Source organism: Bison bison, unplaced genomic scaffold (assembly GCF_000754665.1).
Source record: "Bison bison bison isolate TAMUID 2011002044 unplaced genomic scaffold, Bison_UMD1.0 scf7180017864239, whole genome shotgun sequence".
Taxonomy (NCBI): domain Eukaryota; kingdom Metazoa; phylum Chordata; class Mammalia; order Artiodactyla; family Bovidae; genus Bison; species Bison bison.
In genome coordinates, this window is record NW_011494811.1 from 7,872,198 (window position 1) to 7,895,380 (window position 23,183).

Sequence of the window (23,183 nt, forward strand, 5' to 3'; positions counted from 1 at the left end):
AAAAAATCCTTTTGACCCCTTTGTTCCTGTCTTTTAAATGTATCTCAGACTTTCCTCCATTCCTCGGTTGCCATCAGCTTAGTTTTGGCTGTCATAACTCTTCATGTTTGGTTTTGGTGACAGTGTTTTTGCTAACCTTCCTTCACACCTCTCTTAAACACTTATTGTGTTTGCTCCTGCTTAACAGATCTCTGTTGTCACCTGCATGAAACTCAGATTACTGTGCATTTTTCAAGGCCATTTGAGGCCTGGTCTGTTCTAATTCTTCACTCTGGTTTCCTACTCTTCCCAGTCAACTGTGTCTGCTATCCAGTCAGTTGTACATTGTTGTTGTTGGTCAGTCGCTCTGTCCTGTCTGACCCCTCAACCCCATGGACTGCAGCATGTCAGGCTTCCCTGACCTTTCTTGACTCTGAGTTTGCTTAAACTCATGTCCATTGAGTTGGTGATGCATACCATTCAACTATCTCATCCTCTGTCTCCTCCTCCTCCTTTTGCCTTCAATCTTTCCCAGAGTTAGGGTCTTTTCCAGTGAGTAGGCTCTTCGCATCTGGTGGTCAAAGTATTGGTGCTTCAGCTTCAGCATCAGTCCTTCCAGTGAATATTCAGGGTTGATTTCCTTTAGGATTGACTGGTTTGATCTCCTTGCTATCTAAGAGTCTCTCAAGAGTCTTCTCCAGCACCACAGTTCAAAAACATAAATTCTTTAGTGCTCAGCCTTGTTTTATGGTCCAACTCTCACATCTGTACATGACTACTGGAAAAGCCATAGCTTTGGCTATATGGACCTTTGCCAGCAAAGTGATATCTTTGCTTTTTAATATGCTGTTTAGGTTTGCCATAGCTTTTCTTCCCAGGAGCAAGCATCTTTTCATTTCACGACTGCAGTCACTGTCCACAGTTATTTTGGAGCCCAAGAAAATAAAGTCTGTCACTCTTTCCATTTTTTTTCTCCATTTATTTGCCATGAAGTGTTGGGACCGGATGCTCTGATCTTCATTTTTTGAATGTTGAGTTTTAAGTCAGCTTTTTCACTCTCTTCTTTCACCTTCATCAAGAGGCCCTTTAGTTCCTCTTCACTTTCTGCCTTTAGGGTAGTGTCATCTGCATAGCTAAGGTTATTCATACTTCTGGCATTCTTGATTCCAGCTTGAGCTTCATCCAGCCTAGCATTTTGCATGATGTACTTTACATATAAGTTAAATAAGCAAGGTGGCAGGTAGGGTAGTCTGGTATTCCCATCTCTTTAAGAATTTTCCACAGTCATGAACATCTTCTTATATTTCCCATATAATGTGCTCGATCTTAACCGTATTCTTCTTGCCTAAAATAAAATGTCTTCTTCCCCTTCCTTTGTTTTTTTCCTTGTCCCATTCATGGTTCCCTTAAGTTCCATTGCCCTCAATCTGCTGGATGTCTTCTTGACCTTAGGCCCTGCCAGTGATAACAAAGGATTGAACACTCAATTTGACTCATCTTATCAAAACATATGAAGGATCAACAAATGTCAGGTATTCCAGAAAAAAATGCAACAGCTAAACCTCTGTGTCCTTACATTTCCTTGAAAAGTAAATTAAATCCAAACAGATTTAATTTAAAGCAGCTCAGGTGCAAAGGAGGGTGTTGGAAGGCCAGAGAAGAATTGTAGTAATCATTTGAGAGACTTAACATCAACATAAAGGGGTCCTTTAAATGTTAATAGAAATAACAGTCCAGCTAGAGAATCTGTATAACTCCTGGTACTTGCGTTTTGTTTGGTCCAAGTGGAGGTAGATCACTGAACTTGTGTCTTTAGTAGACACTATATTAAAGAATCTATTAAGAGGATACCTTTTCAGTTTGTCCCTCTAATGCCATGGTCACCAACCTTTTTGGCACCAGGGATCAATTTTGTGGAAGACTATTTTTTGACGGATTAGGGGAGTTGGCAGGGTGGGGGGATGATTTCAGTATGATTCAAGTGTACATTTTTGTGCACTTTAAAGAATAATTATTTATTTGGTTGCCCCGGGTCTTAGTTGCAGCATTCAGGATTGTTGATCTTCATTGTGACCTGCCAGATCTTTAGCTGTGGCGTGTGAGATCTAGTTCCCAGACCGGGGATTGAACCCCAGGCCCCTGGATTGGAAGTGTGAAGTCTTAGCCACTAGACCACCAGGGACATTCCTATTGTGCACTTTATTTCTATTATTATTTTATCAGCTCCACCTTAGATCCACCTTAGATCCTCAGGCATTAGATCCCGGAGGTTGGGGACCCCTGCTTTAGTTTATGTTGTAGGTATGAGATGAAAAAACAAAAGTGGTTATTGATAAGCCAACTCATATTACTCTCTGGCAGAGGTGATAGAGTGTACAGGTGCCAGATTGTTTGAGTCTAAGGCTCAGCAGGGCTCCTTTCCAGCTGTGTGACCAAGAGCAAATTACTAAATCTCTCTGAGACTGAATTTCCTGTATGTAAAATGAGGATAATACTGCCTCCTGCACAATATTATAGAAAGGATTAAATGAGTTAGTACCTGTAAACTGCTTAGAGTAGTGACTGTCTCAGAGTAAGTGCTTACTAAGTTTTTACTATTATGTATACATGATATGGCTGGGAAATGGTGACTCATTGAAGATTTTCAGAAAGAACTATTTATTGTGAAACAGGAAATGGCTCTTGAGAGTGTGTCTTTTTTTTTTTCATATCTGACCTGTCCTTGGTGACTCTTGTTCATTTTGATTTATTCATTCATGAACAAGTATTTTTTGACATTGTTTATAGTGTTTCGGATCCTAAAAGGGCAGATTGTCTCTAGGAGATTATGGTATTTTCAGTAGAAGATGGATTCTGAAAAATACTCTAATGAGGGGTGTGAATGAGGTTCTTCTGGCCCATCTGGATCTGTGAACCAGCTATACAGATAAAGCATCTGGTTTCATCGGAAGCTGGAAACATACACATTTTAGCATGTGCTTTCTATTCCCACAGAGAATCTGGTGCATATTTTTCCCAGTTTATGTAATATGAGAGTTTCTGAACTCTGGATGAATGTCATTCAAAACTCTGCTGAGCTTGCTGCATGTTAAACCCTTTCAAAGAGACATTATCCTTTGCTGGCAATGCTTGATAACTCTTAAGACTTTGGACTTCAGGAGGAGCAATGGCTCAGGAGCAATGACTCATGCTGTTGCCTGGTTATCTTTCTGTCCTAAAGGAGATCAGTCCTGGGTGTTCATTGGAGGGACTGATGTTGAAGCTGAACTCCAATACTTTGGCCACCTGATGCGGAGAGCTGACTCATTTGAAAAGACCCCGATGCTGGGAAAGATTGAGGGCAGGAGGAGAAGGGGACGGCAGAGGATGAGGTGGTTGGATGGCATCAACGACACAATGGACATGGGTTTGGGTGAACTCCGGGAGCTGGTGATGGACAGGGAGGCCTGGCGTACTGCAGTTCATGGGGTTGCAAAGAGTCGGACACGACTGAGCGACTGAACTGAATTGAATGATATAAATGAACAATGTGATTTGTTTGAACTTCAGAATAGATATTTCATCTTTTTAAGACTGGGGCACAGGTGAGAGAAGGGGGAATTGAGTGAAGGCAGTCCAAAGATATATACTTACAAGATAAGTAAGTACTAGGAATATAATGTACACGTGATAAATATGATGAACACTATATATATTATGGGCTTCCCTGGTGGCTCAGACAGTAAAGAATCTGCCTGCAATATAGGAGTCCCGGTTTTAATACCTAGGTTGGGAAGAAGGGATTGGTTACCCATTCCAGTATTCTTGCCTGGAGAATGCCATGGACAAAGGAGCCTGGTGGGCAGCAGTCCATGGGGTTGCAAAGAGTTGGATGTGACTGAGTGACTAACACACACACATTCAGTTCAGTTCAGTTCAGTTAGTTGCTCAGTCGTGTCCGACTCTTTGCGAGCCCATGAATCACAGCACGCCAGGCCTCCCTGTCCATTATCAACTCCCAAAATTGTCAAGAGTGTCAATCCAAAGAGTTCTTGTTATAAGAAGGGAACATATTTTTCTTTCATTAACTTTGTACCTGTGTGAGATGATGGATATTCACTAAATTTATTGTGATAATCACTTCATGATGTATATAAATCAAATCATTATGCTGTATACCTTCAGTTCAGTTCAGTTGCTCAGTTGTGTCCAACGTTTTGTGTCCCTGTGGACTGCAGTGCGCCAGGCTTCCCTGTCCATCACCACTTCCTGGAGCTTGCTCAGACTCATGTCTGTCAAGTCAGTGATGCCACTCAATGACTGTATACGTTAGACATGTCCAATTATATCTAAGTAAAACTGGAAGAAAAGAAACATATTTTCTCTTTTTATCAAGATGTGCTTTTCTTGTTTTTTTTCCTGCCCAAGATCTATTGGTAAGACTTGCCTTATGAGGATGTGAGTAGTGTAAATATAACTGGGAAGGAGGGGGCTCTAAGTATCTTGCCCATTTTGTTTGAAATGTCCATTGTTAAAATTAGACCGAGTGAGGCCATTTTGTTATTATTTATGAAATCTTTGCAATAGTATAAATATGTTTCTTCATGGGTGTAAACCTGTTAGCCCTTTAGCATTCAGGGTAATCCACCATATTTTTCAGAGGATAAGGCAGATACTTGCGGGTGTGGAAAGGTCATGAGTGCACGGTGTGATTATGTGAAAATACTGTCTGCCTCAGAGGTTGGAGATGGACTATAAAAGAGGAAGTAGAGGAATCTGTTCTCCACATTCCTGCTGCCACGTATATCTGTTCAAATTAGTGCCAAAGAAGGATTCCATTTTAATGTAAAATTTTCATACCTTTTGGTTCTGTACAATGAAACTGCTTTTACATCATGGTTATTGGCCTATATTAATGAAACTGAATAGCTTGCAGCCTCAGTTTTCTTATCTGTAAAATGGGATTATTAATGCCTGCCTTTCAGGATTTTTGCAAGATTTCAAGAGAGAACTCATGGAAGGACCCTGGCTGGAATATTTTAGGTCCTCCCTGAATGCTTTTTACTTTTCTGTCTCTTAGTCCTTGAAATTTAGGTACTTAATTGCATTGTTCTTATATTTTTTGCTCTTGTTTACATATGTTAATTTTGCTTCCAACCAGGCTGAATTTCTTTGAGGACAAGCATCATTTCTTTTTTATTCTCTGTAGTTTATGTTCCTATAGTATCTTGTACCTTTTCTCCATTGTGCAACCTGTTTTATATTTATTTACATGACTGTTTAGTTAGATTTTCTTCCTTTTTGGTCTGTAAGCTTCTTGAAGAGTAGAATCTTGTTTGATCGTGCTCAGAAATGTGTACTTAAGGCCTGAACTAGTGCCTGGCATGTAAAAAGTGTTCTGTAAATATTTGTGGAATGAATGAATGAATGATTGATTATTAAATTAAACATACTAGATTCTAAGCCAGTTCTGTTCTGGGAAGGCTGAAACTACCTATCATATTCCTTCCAGACTTAGCCTGAAGCCTTGTAGGAGGCTATAAAAAGTTTGCAGAATTTTAACTAACACCTTAGATCTTTAAATAACAGAGTATGTGGAAAAGAAAAAAGGTTTACGAGGTACTTTGAAGTGGTTCAGTACTTAATGTTATTTTTGTGGGAGGTCAGTAATGTTTGTTATAAATATGTTATTGTAAAGAACTCTTTAAGTATAAATTACTGTTATTGCTTCTAGCTAATATTTATAAGTATTAACATCTGTGAGTACTAATGTTATTTTAAAATTCAGGCTTGAAGGACAACACTGTGCAACGTTGTTTATTTTTCTTTCCTTTGCAAACCTGATTGTTTGGGAATGTGTGAGAACTGGGTGTGTCCGGGTCTGGCCAGTGCTCCTCCAGATGGTTGTATTTCTCATAATTTCTTGGTTTTCTGTCCCTGGTGCTCTGTTAGGCTCTCATACTTTCAATCAAATGCTGACTGTCTTCACCCTCTGATTGTGACACACTGCTGAAACATGTCCTGACAGCCAAATCATTTCACGTATTGAATTGAGTCAGCGTCTTCACCTTTCTTCTAATCAAATTACAATTTTATTTTGAAGTAATCTCACTGGATATTAGTAGATCAAAAGCTCAATATTATAATTCTACAAATATGGCTTGCACAATTAGACACATGTACACACACACATGCAGAAGGGAAGGGAAGAAATCCTCCGTGTATCATCAATTTATGTTTTTCATTTGTTAGGTATTTTTTAAAAAGCTGATATTTTGAAACATTTTCCATGTGTCAGGCATTGTGTGAAACATTTTATGTATTATCTCATGAAATGCTTGAGCTCTCACTGTGACAAAGCTACTATTCTTAGATTCATTTTGCAAAGGATTTTAAGGTTCAGCAGTGCTTTTTAGCAACAGCAGTGTAGCAGCTAAAGTTTATTGAGCACCTAAAGTGTTCCAGACATTGTTCTATGTGTTTTTATTTTTATTCACTCACTTAATCCTTAAGTCAATCATATGAGGTAGGTAGTTACTATTCTTAAGCTAGTGCAGGTGATGGAATTCCAGCGAAGCTATTTCTAATAGTAAAAGATGATGCCCTTAAAGTGCTGTACTCAATATGCCAGCAAATTTGGAAAACTCAGCAGTGGCCACAGGACTGGAAAAGGTCAGTTTTCATTCCAATCTCAAAGACAGGCAATGCCAAAGAATGTTTGGCACAATTGCACTCATTTCACATGCCGGCAAGGTTATGCTCAAAATTCTCCAAGCTAAGCTTTAGTAGTACGTGAACTGAGAAATTCCAGATGTTCAAGCTGGATTTAAAAAAGGCAGAGGAACCAGAGATCAAATTGCCAGCATTTGTTGGATCATAGAAAAAGCAACAGAATTTCAGAAAAGCATCTACTTGTGGTTCATTGACTATGATAAAGCCTTTGACTGTGTGGATCACAACAAACTGTGGAAAATTCTTAAAGAGATGGGGATACCAGATGGAAACACTGTACCTGCCTCCTGAGAAAGCTGTGTGCAGGTCAAGAAATAACAGAACTGAACATGGAACAATGGACTGGTTTAAAATTGGGAAAGGAGTACATCAAGGCTGTATATTGTTAGCCTGCTTATTTAACTTCTCTGCAGAGTACATCAGTGTGAAATGCCGGGCTGGATGAATCACAGTCTAGCATCAAAATTGCCAGGAGAAATATCAACAACTTCAGATATATAGATGATACTACCCTAGTGACAGAAAACAAAGAGGAACTAAAGAGCCTCTTGATGAAGGTGAAAGAAGAGAGTGAAAAAGCTGGCTTGAAATACAGCATTCAGAAAACAAAGATCATGGCGTCTGGTTCCATTACTTCATGGCAAATAGAGGGGTAAACAATGCAAACCATGATGGACTTTATTTTCTTGGGCTCCAAAATCACTGCGGCCGGTGACTGCAGTCATGAAATTAAAAGACGCTTGCTTCTTGGAATAAAAGCTATGACAAACTGAGACATCGCTTTGCCGAGAAAGGTCTTTCTAGAAATGCTATGGTTTTTTCCCGGTAGTCATGTATAGATATAAGAGTGGGACCATGAGGAAGGCTGAGCACTGAGGAATTGATGCTTTCAAGCTGTGGTGCTGGAGAAGACTTCTTGAGTCCCTTGGACAGCAAGGAGATCAAACCACTCAATCCTAAGGAAATCAACCCTGAATATTCATTGGAAGGACTGATGTTGAAGCTGAAGCACCAATACTTTGGCCACCTGGTGTGAAGAACTGACTCATTTGAAAAGACCCTGATGCTAGGAAAGATTGAAGGCAGGAGGAGAAGGGGACAGCAGAGGATAAGATGGTTGGATGACATCATCAACTCGATGGACATGAATTTGAGCAACCTCCGGGAGATGATGAAGGATAGGGAAGCCTGGTGAGCTGCAGTCCATGGGGTTGCAGAGTCAGACACAACTTAGCACCAGAACAACAACAAATACTCTTAAGGGATTTCCCTAGTGGCTCAGCGGTAAAGAATCCACCTGCCAAAGCAGGAGATGCAGGAGATGTTGATTCGATCTCTGGGTGGGAAAGATCTGGAGAAGGAAATGGCAACCTGCTCCAGTATTTTTGCCTGGGGGAATCCCATGGGCAGAGGAGTCTGGTGGGCTACATGCTGTGGGTTTGCAAAAGAGTTGGACATGACTTAGTGACTAAACAATAACAACTATTATGCCCTCATTCCTGAGGGAATCGATGGACTGAGTCTCACCTCTGATTCTCTGGCTAGGAAGTGGCAGGTACAGGCTTGGAATCCAGCAGTCTGATTTTGTAGTCCATTGCCTTAACTGTCACCCAAACTGACAAACTGGCAAACTTCTCCAAACTGACAAGCGACAAACAGTGGAGTCTGCTTAGAGCCCAGACCCCTGACTTCAGAGCGTGGAACCTGCAGCATAATCTCAGCCATCTGGTATATTGAATGTAGAAAGTTTCCGCTTGTGCTGAAGGAAATCAGCTTAATGTGAAATTGTAAACATCTATGTAATGTTCCTTCAGAATTATAACTGACAGACTTTTGAGATAGTAGACTTAAGTGTCCATTTTAGTGTTTATCACTCTTATTAACGCCAGATCTTATGTCTCACATTTGGTCTGCTTCCTTAAGTGGAAGATACAATCATAGAATATGTTTCCTAAAAGTCGTTTTTAGTATAACTGAAGAGAAAATATTTGTACTACCCAGTGACGTTAGCTAAGCTCTACAGTACTGAATCGGAGAAGGCAATGGCACCCCACTCCAGTACTCTTGCCTGGAAAATCCCATGGATGGAGGAGCCTGGTAGGCTGTAGTCCATGGGGTCGCTGAGTCGGACATGACTGAGCCACTTCACTTTCACTTTTCACTTTCATGTATTGGAGAAGGCAATGGCAACCCACTCCAGTGTTCTTGCTTGGAGAATCCCAGGGACAGGGGCACGACTGAAGCGACTTAGCTTAGCAGCAGCAGAGTACTGCATTGGTTGTAGAATGCTGAATTAGATTCAGTAAAAATACTTGTGCTTAGAGTTGCATCATTAGCATGCTTATCTTTAGGTGTCAGTGACTCTTCCTACCTTTGGTGACAGATTTTTGTGGCCAGGAAGTCAGTAGCAAAGAAGGGAGTTATGTTGTAAATATCCTCGTTCTAGTTGGTGTATCTTACTGTTCAGTGTTTTAAAATGTTTCTCTGCTCTGAAGCTGTTAAGCTTGCCAGATTAATTCTGTGTCTTTACAAAATCTTTGTATTACTGTTTTCTAAGTTTCCATTTTGGAATCATGCACTCACAGTTGTATTTATACATACAAATGAACATGATACATGAATACATACATGTAAATTCCTGTCTATTGTTTTATACTTGACTACTGTCTTTATACATAATAGGAAATAAGGTTTCAAAATTGACTTCATTTTTCTCAGTATGGTGTTTATATATATATGGGCTTTGCATTTATCTTCAATTTCTATTCATTAAGTAATATCCTTTGTATGAAGTATAGGCACATTCCACAGTTAGTGAGGTGTACTACATGCCATTGCTGGATTTTATTGTCCAGATTATGACTTTAATTATACATATACACTCTTTATTACTCTTGGGATTAGAGGTCATTTCACTGTACTCAGTCCTGTGTCACTCTCGGGAGCTTAAGGTCTCATATTTAAAACTCCCAGCCGAGGTTCAGAAATAGCATCTCTAAGCTGGCATTGCAACATTGGATTGATTCTTTTTTTTTTTTTTTTTTAATTTTTTTTTTTTTTAAGTTTAATGATATCTTTAGTGTCAGCTGTAAGTTGTGAAATAGAGGTAGTGGTGGTTAAATAGCAGACATGGGCTTAATTGATATTAATGTGATGTCTATCTATTTAATTTGTTTTTAACTTCATATCATACCATTAAAATAGCTGAGGTTCATCTCATTCTGAACTGATTCCCACTGATGTTAATCCTCAAAACAAATGGAAAGTAGATAGGCCATTTTTTATCCCTTGTGGAAGTAATCCCTAGGGAAGAGGTGGGGGTGGGGGTGGGGGTGGTGGTGCTCAATTAACTGAATACTTGAAGTAATGCATTTTTTTTTTCTTTTGGTGGGGGAGGGTCAGCTGAAGGGCTAAGTGCTTGTTGAAAAAAACTATAATCCCATTAATTTATTTCTTACTTTATAATCATGGAATAAGTGAAAATAATCTTTTAGAAGGTTTTTGTTGCTCATATATTTGAACTTGGCTGAAATTTGGGCATCAACAGTGCTGACTCTTTAACATATCCCGGAAATTTGTTCTATTAGTTACTTTTTATCAGATTATGATTTTCATGATTTACTCCTTGTCTTAAAATCCAAATGTAGAAAAGACAAATTATTGTTATCTTAGGGGTTTAAAGAAATGGCCTTTATTTAATTGAAGTTTGATATTATTAGAATAAATTTTCAAAAATTAATGTTTCTGAAAACACTTCAGAATGTATTTTGTATATGTTTTTAAAATACTAATGAAGATGTGCTAAAAAAGCAAATGTAAGCCTTTCTATACAGAAAATAGTTTTAATAGGATTTTATATATCAAATTTATTCGATACTGTATGCTGTAGATATGATGTTTGTGAAGTAAATGGTAACTTTTTGAAAGTGCTTTTGGAAAGGACTGAACAGCCTACAGAACACCTAATTCATTTACTTCTCTCTCCACCCTGTGCAATACATTTTACAGATAAGGAGACTAATGCTCAGAAAGTAAGTGGCTTGTCCAGTGTCTATTATTAAACTGTAAAAGTGTGATTCCACTTCAGAACTGGAAGCCTTGTGTGCATGCTCAGTTTTGTCTGACTCTTTGTGACCCCATGGACTGTGGCCCACCAGGCTCCTCTGTCCATGGGATTCTCCAGGCAGGGATACTGGAGTGGGGTGCCATTCCCTACTCCAGGGACTGGAGGCAAGGCCAAAGTCCTTACTGTGTTTTTCAAGGCCCACCATGATCTCCTGCAGCCCATCACCCCACTTTGCACTCAGGCTCCAGCCTTGTTTGCCTCTTTGCTGATACTCAGATTCATCTGCACACTCTGCTGCCATGGTCCCCTGGATTTATTATCCCTCTGCTTAGGCACTTGCCCCTCAGATACTCTCTGATTACCTCATCTTCAAGAATTTGCTCAAAATTCATCTTCCAGGTAGCTCAGACGGTAAAGAATCTGCCTGCAATGTGCAAGACCTGGGTTCAATACCTGGGTTGGAAAGATCTCTTGGAGGAGAGCATGGCAGCCCACTGTAGTATTCTTGCCTGGAGAATCCCATGGACAGAGGAGTCTCAGTTAAGTTGCTCAGTTGTGTCCAACTCTTTGTGACCCCATGGGCTGCAGCATGCCAGGCTTCCCTGTCCATCGGAAAAATCTCCCTGTCCTTTGGAGAGTCCAAACTCCAGGAGCTTGCTCAAACTTACGTCCATCGAGTCAGTGATGCTATCCAACTATCTCATCCTCTGTGTCTCCTTCTCCTGCCTTCGATCTTTCCCAGCATCAGGGTCTTTTCCAGTGAGTCAGTTCTTTGCATCAGGTGGCCAAAGTATTGGAGCTTCACATCAGTCCTTCCAAGGAATATTCAGGATTGATTTCCTTTAGGATTGAATGGTTTGATCTCCTTACCATCCAAGGGACTCTCAAGTGTTCTCCAATACCACAGTTCAAGAGCATCAATTCTTCAGTGTTCAGCTTTCTTTATGGTCCAGCTCTCACATCCATACATGACTACTGGAAAAATCCACGCCTGGTGGGCTACAGTCCATGGGGTAGCAAAGGGTTGGACATGACTGAGCGACTAAGCACAGCAGACAGCATCTTCCAGATAAACATTCCACTTAAAATCATACCCTCCAACCCAACAGGCCTCATCCCCCTTGTCCTACATATTCTGCCTGCCTCCAGCATATACCATACAACGTGTTTATTATTTTCAGTTGCAGTTTTTTTGTCTCCTCCTGCTAGTATGTAAAGCTCTGTGAGAGAAGGGATTTTTGTCACTTTTCCTCCTTGTGATTTCCCTGTGTTTGGACCTCAATGAGTGTTCAGTGAATATTAGGTGAGTGAATGCCCTTTGCACCAGATCTCCCACTTTTCATTTATTAATGAAAAACTTGACAAAATTACTAGATTTATGTTTGCTATGAAGGGCATTCCAAATAATACTACTTCATTAATTTCATGCATTCATCTTCATTTCAAATATTTTTTTCTGTTGTATTTTCCTCTCATCTGTGAAGATGAACCATTCTGTTTGATTTTAAAAGTCAACCAGTTTTGTTTTTTTTTTTGAAGAAAGTGTTAGAAAGTGAGACATAATCTTTTCAGATAGTAATAGGGGCAGGTGGTTCAAAGAACTTAAGTCTTTGTCAAATAAGCCACACTTTTTTTTTTAACATTCATAAATATTGTGTCATTAAAAACCAACCTAGTTTTAAAATTTTATTTATGTCTAGTTTTCTTGAGATATATATAATATTGTGTAAGTTTAATGTGTACGGTATGTTGATTTTCTACACTTATATTTTGCAAAGTGATTACTACCGTGGTGTTAGCTAACACCTCATCTGATCACATAATTACCATTTCTTTTTTGTGGTGAGAACATTTAAGATCTGTTCTTTTAGCAACTTTCAAGTATATAATATAGCTTTATTTAGTGTTACATCATGCTGTACTTCAGATCCTCAAAACCTGTTTATCTTATAACTAGAAGTTAATGCTTTTTGACCATTATCTCTTCATTTCCTCCACCATTCTAGTTTCTGTTTCTTTGAGTTTGACTTTTTTAGATTTCACATATAAGTGGTAACCTCCAATATGTCTTTTTCTGTCTGACTTGTTCCATCTTAGTTTTAAAATTTGCATTTTGTGACTTGGTATTACTAAAATATTAGGAAATAATTTATTCTATTAAATATATTAAACTTTTTCCTCTTCAGTATAATTTTTTTCTAGAGGAATAAAGCTGTAGTTTACCATTGAAAGTAGAGGAAAATAAGATTCGGTTTATAAAGTCAACTTGCATTTATTATGTACCTAATGGCAAGCCACTCCAGTACCCTTGCCTAGAAAATCCCATGGATGGAGGAGACTGGTAGGCTGGAGTCCATGCGGTCGCTACGAGTCGGACACGACTGAGCGACTTCACTTTCACTTTTCACTGTCATGCATTGGAGAAGGAAATGGCAACCCACTCCAGTGTTCTTGGCTGCCGTCTATGGGGTCCCACAGAGTTGGACATGACTGAAGTGACTTAGCAGCAGCAGCAACCATGTTCCAGAAACTTCTTCTGGGGGGCATTAAAAGAGGAACAAGACACATGATTCATTGACTTGAAAAAAAAAAGTGGTCCTAATGTAATGTGGCAAGTCCTTGAATGGAGTTATATATATAAAGTTTTACGGGGGATTTTTATGTTATGGGATTTCAGGACTTCATGGCTGCTATAAAGTGAGATACTCCTATACTCATGCAGCGTGTATGATTATCTTCTCAGCGTTTACAACCATCTAAATACAATTGAAATTAGTACTGTCATTACAGCTGAGACTGTTATCCACGCTACTAGAGAAATGTTGGAACAAAGAAGTGATGTGGCCCAGAGGTTCCCAAACGCAGACGACCAGTGGAAGAGTTGTTGCTGGTACTGGGCAAAATGAAAAAACAAGTAGAGGGGAAAGCAGATGGAGAGAGAATACATGACTGTGTGTGTGTGTGTGTGTGCTCACACGTGTGCAGGTGTGTGTGCATGTGTGTACGTGTGTGTGGAGAATTGCCACCCTCCTTTTTGAGGAAGGGTTATTTTTTATTCTAAGTTTGAGCTTTCTCTTCTTTTTCTATCCTTAAAGGTCCTTTCATTTTAGGAAATTATAGTGGAAATAAGTGATATCTAGTTATTATTTTAGTGTCTTTTCCTGAAATAAAAGAAAGTCAACCTCTTCTTTTTAATAATTTTACTGCTAAAATCTTAGAGGGAGCCGCTGTCAGGGATACTTTAGAACATTCTATAATTCTTGCAGCTCTTATTTTATTTTTTTGACATAGCCCAGCATGCTTCAGGAATTCCTTTTATTGAAAAAGCCTTGGTTCCTATTTTCCTAGTCTCATCTCTGCAGATGGTAATGGACTGATAGTAGAGAGACTGTGTTAGTCAGAGGCTGTGGTGGCTATCCTGTGAATAAGTTTGGTGGCAGAAATGTAATCTACATCTGTAACTAGGAATTTTTAAATGTTTTATTTTTCTTGTCCTGACAAGTTACAGTGCATGAGAAGGTCAAGCATGAGGGAGAACTGTGAAAAATTGGAAACATATTTATTAGAAGTTTTGTATGTGTGGGTGCATGTGTGTGTTTCCCATTTATTCTGATTAGAACACAGTGTTGAAACAATATGATAACTCTGAATCCTATGGTTTTGGTGCTGAGGCCACTTTTCTGCATTAGTGGTGACCTTTGGGTATTGCTTATAAACTGGCATGTACATATTTGTCAGCTTTGGGGAAAGGATAACTTGAGAGATCCATGAAAGAGTAATAACACATGTTGATTGTCCAAATTAGGAAGAATAATTAATATATTATTATTTAAAACTGTATCCACCTACCATTGTTCACTTATGTTAAAGTTTTAAAATGTGTAAATACTTGTAGAAAAGTGTATCAGATTTTCCTTTACTTTTAGATACTTTTCTTAAACAAATAAGCAGTCATAATAGTTTACCCATTGCTCCAGTGGTGGTGGTGGTGATAGTAGTGAGTTGCTTTTCTTTATCCCAGTCATCGTCATCGTCATTGCTATTGGTATGTGCACTGGATTAAGACTATCTGGGTTTGGATACTAGCTACAACCCTTAATAGTGGGTGATGTTGGGCAGGTGACTTAGCTGTCCAGGCTCTATTTTTTGTTTTTGTTTTTTTGTATTTTCATCTGAAAACCTGGACTATTAATAGTGGCCACTCATAAGATATTCTAGGGATTAAATAGGATAATGTGTGTCAAGAGCTTAGTACAGTGCTTTGCAGTAGTAAATGTTCCTTATCATTGTCATCATTCTTTTAACCTTAAAATATCAGTACTGGTCTTAACTGCCTTTCAGTTTGTTTAATATTTAACACCTTGGTCTTCTTTTGATACTATTTTTTATTGGTGTAGTAGTTCTATGTGACACATTTTTGAATCTAAAAAAAAGTGTGTGCTAATAATCAGCAAAGTGTTTTTGACCTTCCTAATAGATTGTGAAGAGTTCTGAAAGCAGCCACCTCTACATTCACATATTTATAGCCAGGGCCAAGAAGGAATACTTTCACTGTTGTAGGTGTTGCCAGGGACCTTCCTTTGCTTGAAAACCAAAAGTTTTCACTGTTAGCTTTAAATAAACTGAGGGCAAATTTCAAAGGTGAAGGAGATGAAAGAAGGATTTTAAAGTGATTACTTTAAAAACAGTGGTCTTCGGCTGTGGTCACACATTGAAATCACACGAGACACTTTTATAAAATACAAATCCCTTGTAGTGGAAGCATCATCAACAATAAACGTTTTTGGAGTCCCTACTTGGAACACAGTAATAAAGTAATTGGGATGGTCAGATACTTAATACTTATTTTAGCTCACGTCAGTTTCTTATTTGCTTATTTATATGAGACTGTCTTGTGTCACCAACATGGTATGCTTGGGTTCAGTTTATAGGACACGAAGCCTAATTTTATTATTTGGTTCATTATAAGAATTTATAGTGGTCTTATTTTGATGAAATATTGTTGGCTATATCTGATTTTGTTTTAAGTATCAAAAGCAGTTCCTAATAGAAGCATAGTTCCATGAATAAAATAGGATTCTTTTTAGGTTTGTTTTTGAAATAGGTATGACAAAAGTGGGGGCTTCCCTGATGGCTCAGTAGTAAAGAATCTGCCTGCAGTTCAGGAGACCTGGGTTTGATCCCTGGTTTGGGAAGAAACCTGGAGAAGGAAATGGCTATCCACTCCAGTATTCTTTCCTGGAATACCCACGGACAGAGGAACCTGGCGAGCTACAGTTCATGCAGTCGCAAAGAGTTGGACATGACTGAGAGACTAACAGTTACTTTAGGTATCTTACCACATCTGCCAACATACCACACTTCAGTCTTCAGCGCTCAGGCAAGCTCTTCTCAGTGCTGTGAGACTAGTTTTCTATAAGTATATTCTCATATACCCATACAGATACAGTTCTGTGACTTTGTTGAAGTTTTGAAGGGTGACTTGTAAGGGACTGATAGCATACTTGGATGGGGGTGTGTTTGCCTTAGGGAAAGTTCTAAAGGAGGAGGTAGAGGATCAGAGACCATATTGACATGCTGAGTACTATTTTTGTTGTTGTTTGAATTGGGGAAATGGATGTAAAAGGGCTAAAGGAGTAATAGCTCAGGGTGTTTTCAGGTGAAAAGCATTGTTAATTTAGAATTTTTTTCCCCAGATCTTTTGAATGGATATAACTGATTATAAATATTATTCATTAGGAGCTCAAACAGTGTTACTGCTTAACTTCTAGTACAAACATGACCATTTTATGGAAATATTTATCTACATACATTTAAACAGCTTATGTGTAAATGATATTATGTGTAAATGCATTATCAGCCCACATCTCTTATTTTTTTCTAAAAACCAATCTGCTTTCTTCCTGTGATATTGTGGCTAATGAATTTAATGATGTGGGCTTTCTTTATTTACTCGGTTGGCATATTTATTTGCAAGTTGCAGTGATTTTCAACAATTTCGTTTAACTGGCATCCGAGTACCAAACCCAAAGGACATTGAGCTCATGTTTCATTTCTTCTGCCTTTGCTGTTTTCTTCTTTGCAAAGTCCAAAATTGAGTCAGGCCCTCAGAGAAGATGGGCTGATATTGGGTCCATGATTCTGTGTCCCAGACTTTAGAAGGGGTGGAATACTGGAAGCTCTTGATTAGGGAGGAAAGAGTGTTCTTCCAGTTATAAACAAGTAATAAACATCCATCCCTTGAAATCATAATGAGGGTGAGTGGGGTGTGTGTGTGTCTGTATGCATGTGTTACATGTATAACTAAGTGTGTGTAACACCCGTTGACTATTCTTTAGATATAAGGAGAATCTTTGGCTCTTAAGCTGAACTTGCATCCTTTCTCTACTGTTGAATTCTGTGCCTGTTTTCCCAATACTTTGGGGCTTGTAAATTTTAAAATTCTTTGGGTATGAACACCTTGGAGGTGAGAGTAATCATTTCAACTTACTAATGAAAATTGATAGGAGGATGCTGAGAGATGGTGATAGAAAAAAGCATGTGTGAGAAAATGACTCATGCTGAAAGGGAAGGACAAGGACACTACAGTTAGAAATGCAGGTGTCAAAGAAGATCGACCGTTTGGTCATTATCCTCTTGGGTGAGGAACATATTCTGGAAATCAGCTTAAATTCTAAGAGTTGTTCCAGAAGAGTGGAATCTGACCTTATGAAATTTATCAAGCTAAGATCATTAGATCAGTTAACTCTTCCCTTCAAACAGATACTAACATTGGATGGATGGGTTGTTGTGCTAATGACCTTCATGGCATTATATAACTGCTTACTGATTCTTCATTATTTATGGTTATGATTTTATGGAATCCCTCTCCTGGGGGGAGGGACGGTCTGTGCAGGACTGAAGAGAGACGGCACAAGCCTCCACTGCCGGGGTGCTTTGGGACTCTGCAATGACCCTTAGTTTTTCTAGTTTACATTTATTTTGAAATGTCTGTAATTTTTTTTTTCTTCATCTAAGTTACTGAATGTTTCGATTCTTAGGTGGCTTGGATTTGGGAGGTGGGTAGTTTTGAGTTGTTAAAATCTAGTGTTACTGCATGTGGCCAAAATGTACTGCTTGTCTGATTTCTTCTTTTTGTCATTTATGGGATTTTCTTTATGGCCTAGTACCTCATCCTTTTTTTACACGTTTCTTTAAAAAAGAATATTTGCATCTGCCTCTGGGACTGGTTCTGTAGACATTAAACTTACATCTCTGGGACCGTCTGCCCTACTCAGTGTTTCATCTCTGATCCTGGCTGGTCCTGCCTGTTCACATTCTACTTTTATATCCCGCTGGAACTAGGGAAAATGAGGGCACGCGGGGTGGGAGCGGCACAGCCATGTGGGGCAGTCTGAGGGCCAAACGAAGAGCCCTGTGCTTGGACTGTTGTGAGTTAAGGGCATCCTTCGGCACAAATGAAAACACAGTTTTTAAATATTGTTATAATGGGATTGGTTCTTTGAGGACACCATTCCCCTTTTTTCTTTGTCTTGACTCTCCTTTTTTCCCTTCAGTCTTGATTATTTAAGTTCTTAAATTTAGGGGAAGGAGGTTATTTTAGAGGAATTTAGTCTGTGATAAAGGATAAAACATAGCTTGTTGCTGTATGTATTAATCTCTGGGAAATGGGCTGGAGGGTTCAGCATCATACTTTATATTGAGGGCATGTTGGAAATTAGTTGGTTGTTTTCTTTCTGTGTTCTTCCTCTTTTCTCTTTGTGCATACCTCTCTGTGGAATATGGTATTATTCCCGCATTTCATTGAGTTTGATTGTTGCACAGAGGGAAGAGTTCAGGCTCTGGAGTCAGTTAGCTTGAGTTTGAATCCTTTCTCCATTGCTTATTAGCTCTAAGACTCTGCGAAGGTCACTGGATCTCTTTGTGTCTTGGTTTTCTCATCTCTTAAGTGGGAAATAGTACCTATTGCATAGGGTTGTTGTTGGGACTAAGTGAGATATAAAATATGTAAAATGCTTAGAATATTACCCAGTACTTGTATCCAATAGTGGTTAATAAATGTGAGCTGTTACCATTATTGGGCAGTTGAATAGCCTGTTTCACAATTGTCTTTGACATTATAGCAATTTAGATTAAAAGAGAATAAATTTCAGTTGTTTAAAATTAAGAAAGAGGACTAAATGTTAACTGCCTGCATTTTTTTAAATAGCTAAATGTGAATTATTTGAGTATCATTGCACTGACCACAAAGAATAATCATTGTTAAATGATGATTTGCTTTTTGGAGGAAGAAACTGTCATTTATACATGCTTTTATAATTCATATGTGCTGAGTTAAGGAGTTCTCCTTGTACATGGCCTGGTTTTTAAGCTTTATCAAAATTACTGTATCAAGAATAGGATTCATTAAAATTTGTCCTGAAGACTTTAATACATTAATAAGCCTTTTCTTGTTCTCTGTGCAGCGTCAAAACTCCTCTTCCACTTTGAGGTGTGGGATCTGATTTAGAACTTAGAAGACTTCAATAATTAACCATGATGGTTATGTTCATTTAATTAGCCATGGGTTAAGGATATAGAGTCATGTTGATAAGCAGCCTTGTCTAGTTTTTGTTTGTTTATATAAACACCTGAAGGAGATAGCAATTAAAGAGAATGCTTGGTTTGTCTAGTTTAGTCCTTATAAAGCTTAGATGTTTTGAAAGTGATTAAATTTAGGGGAATAGAATAAGACATCTCATGGCTTAATTCAAATTCTTTGACGTTACTAAGTCAATATGTTAGACTTTTGGGGGGACTTTGGGTGGTGGTGGTGAGAGGGGCAACTGGTTGAGAATACTTTCTAAATACATAACTTGTTCTTGCTGAGAATAGCAGTGGTGCTATATACCTTTTAAAATGATCAGCTATTTCTTGTTCCCTTACATCTGGTAGAGAAATGTGATACTTTCAGATACCGTTATGCTTCACCTAAAGTTGACATCAGTTTTGAGGGGAATGATCCATGAGGTCCTGGGTACATGGGCTGGCACTTGGGTTGTGGGTTGTGAGGAGGAGACGGGGAATGGAGAGGAGGAACCAAGTGGATCCTGTGACTAGCAGTCTATCCCTGTCCACCCTCTGCTGGGGCTGCTGGTGACTGTGCAAGATGGGTGCTGTTAGTCTTTGCATTTACCTCCAGGAATCAGGAGGCCCGTGCTGCAAGGCCATTGTAGTGCATTTCCTGGGAGATTGGCAGCTGAGGATGGTTGCAAGTGACTGGACAAACATTGTTCGAGTCCTTCTTGAATCGTACAGAGGAAAGATGGGAGTGTGGTTAGAGACTCGGGTGCTGTGCCTAGCTTCACAACTCATTCGTTGTGGAACCTCCATGATTGTCTCTAATTTTCTTTGTGAAAAATGGAGAATAATAATAATAATGCCACCTGCTTACCTCAGAGAGTATTCTGAGGATTATGAGTTAATCTCCTTGGATGAAGGCAGCAGAAGTTCTCTTGTCGTAATATCATTGCCTTTCCAGAGAAGCTCCAGTTTGGTGGAATAAAGTAGTGGAAAGAAGATAGAAGTGGAATGAACTATTTACCATTAGTTGGTGTCTTTCAAGTCCAACTCTAGGTCAGGTTTCCATTCTAGCTGGGGAATTTAGTGTAAAATTTCTACGTATTTTTTAATGACACCAAACCAAATGTCTGATCTGCTGTTTGTAGGAAAAGAACAGATGTTTATTCTGAGAACACATTAATGAACATGTTAGTGGTTTTCGCCCCTGTAAGAGAAGATGGGTCAAGAGGGAGAGCCTAGATAGAGTTTAGGTAGAGTTTGCTGCATTGTCCTGTTATGGATGTGCCCTTTTTGAGAGAGTCTATATTGCTTCATTCTTTTGATCTTTTGAGTGTCTTTGACAAGAAAGCTTCACAGATACCAAGCCAAAACAAAACAAAAAATATAAACACTCAACAACAGTTGCCTTAAATACCAAGGATGTCAGCGTGAAATTAAAATGAATCAACTGACATTTCTGCTTTGAAAATTTTCTAGTAAAATTAATTTAAACCAACAGTGAAAACGTCTGTGTCTACCTTATAATGGAACGTTTGACCTTTTTCAGTGTTTTTGGCTTAAGAGTGTAGACATTGGGATGTTTTTGGTTAAAATTTGCTTCACCTCTCTAAGGGCTCTTGGGATGTTGGTTGGTGTCTGGTGGCGGAATAGCAAACGCTGTCCATTGTGTTGGTACCCTGCAGTTTCTGAAGACAAGGTCTCTGAAGTAGTGGATGTGGTATCTCCTCCTGTCCATGTGTAACTGTTTTAAAAGAACACTGTTGTCATGTGAATTCTTATTTTTTTGAGCTTGCTTTTGAAGTTAACTTTCACAGAGAATTCCTGTTACCTAGAAATTGATGACAGACTTACACCATTTCCTTTTTTTTTCTTAGACGTTCCATCCTCAGAGCAGCCTGAACTGTTCCTAAAGAAACTTCAGCAGTGCTGTGTCATTTTTGACTTCATGGACACGCTATCTGATCTTAAAATGAAAGAATACAAGCGCTCCACTCTTAATGAACTGGTGGACTACATTACAATAAGCAGAGGCTGTTTGACAGAGCAGACTTACCCTGAAGTAGTTAGAATGGTGAGTTTCTTTTTTTCGCCGCGGACACATGTAAGCACCTTCCATAAGGACGCACAGGTGTATTTACTGCAGAGTCAGGTCACAGGAGGTCACCTCCACAAATGAGAGCCAACCTTCTGAGAGCTAAGCACAAGTAGTCGGCACAATACTAGAATTTGAAGAGCATGATTTCATGAGAATGAAATCCAGAACTTGTCACCTACAACAGTATTGGCGGAATCATTGACTTCACAATACGAAACCAAGATTGCCAGAGCGTTACTGGATTTCTGGCATTGGGAAAAGAAAAGACACAGGAGAATCAACAAAAGTTTTAGATCTGTGTTCGAAAATATACAAGCCTGTTGGATGCCTTGATTTCCCCACCCCAACCCCCGTTCATTGTGGTATATTAGAAATGGCTTTAAACTTAATGAAATTGTGATATGTAGAACCTAGATAAAGCCTCTCTTGGCTTTATAAACTAATCATTCACTTTATAATCTTACAGTCAGGAGTGATGTCTTTCATTATTTTTGAACAGCTTCTTATACTTTGTGTGGTCGTTAAGAGTTATGAGAAGAAACATTATTAGTATAATATAAGAAATTATGTTCTTATTGTATCAATAATTATATTAGTTTTTCAAAAGCTGAGCCAAAATACAGTCTGCTGTTAGATTTTTGTGAGAGGGTTGCCTTCCTTGGCCTCCTAGAAGATCTTGGGTCTAGAGAGCACACGCTATTTGGAGGTGGTGGCACGGGTCTACTAACTCCTGAAATGATGCTGAAGAGATCTAAGGGGCTCAGTGCATCATGGGAAGCCCACTGGGGATCTGGCTCACCCTCTGTGTACTGCTGAAATGTCCTTAGGCTTTTTGTGTAACTTGTAGCACTCAGATTCAACAAATGCAGAAGAGAGACATCTGTGATGGAGTAGTTTTGGTTAAAAATGAATAGTTTTCTCATTTGGGAAGGGACCTGAATTATCACAACTTGAGAAACTATCACACATATATGAAGGTCATTTCAAAACAGTGTCCAGTATAGTCCTCAGATTCACATTGGAGTGTCTATTGCGTTTACTAATTTACAGGAATGTAAAACAGTGTTTTGTACATTAACTGTTTACATGTTTACATTGTGGCTCTTGAGCTGTGGTTCTCAACCAGGGGTGATTTTCCCTGCCAGGGCACTTTGACATTGGAGACATTTTTGGGAGCTGCAATCAGGGTTGAGAGGGGGGTGCTACCAGCATCTAAGGGGTAGAGGCCAAGAATGCTGTTAAACCTCCTAAAATGCACAGGACAGCCCCTGTAACAAAGAATTATCTGGCCTCAAATGTCAGTAATGCCACTGGTGAGAAACCTTGGCTCTAGAGTTTACCGGTTCTCCAGCCCTCTTACCCTGATACCTAGGATTTTCTTTAGTCCACCTGCTTCTTCAGAGCATAGTCCCTTGGTTTTAACCTACCTGTGTTCTCAGCCAACAGAGTTATCCACTGTTTATAATGTTCTTCTGCATCTTTCCATGGATAGTCTGTGAATATTGAAGCATATCCAAGCCTATTATCTTTTGTAAACACACAAATGGTAACATACTATACACACTCTCTGTATCTTGCTGTCTTCGCTTACATAAGTACATACAAATCTGCCCCATTCATTTTTTTGTATTTAAAAAATTTCTTTTTAAATTTTATTTTATTTTTTAACTTTACAATATTGTATTGGTTTTGCCATATCCTCATTCATTTTTATAGCTGCATTTCATTGTGTGGATGTGCCATAATGTATTTAACCATAACCGCATGAAT

General features: G+C 38.9%; 1 protein-coding gene across 3 annotated transcripts in view; it reads left to right on the forward strand.

Moving 5' to 3' along the window:
• PPP2R5E (protein phosphatase 2, regulatory subunit B', epsilon isoform) overlaps positions 1 to 23,183 on the forward strand; it is a 161,831-nt gene that overhangs the window by 65,233 nt on the left and 73,415 nt on the right. For all 3 annotated transcript variants that reach the window (XM_010846804.1, XM_010846806.1, XM_010846805.1), the window contains exon 3: positions 21,193 to 21,389. In XM_010846804.1, coding sequence (XP_010845106.1) covers positions 21,193 to 21,389 — 197 coding nt within the window. The remainder of the gene's footprint in view (positions 1 to 21,192; positions 21,390 to 23,183) is intronic.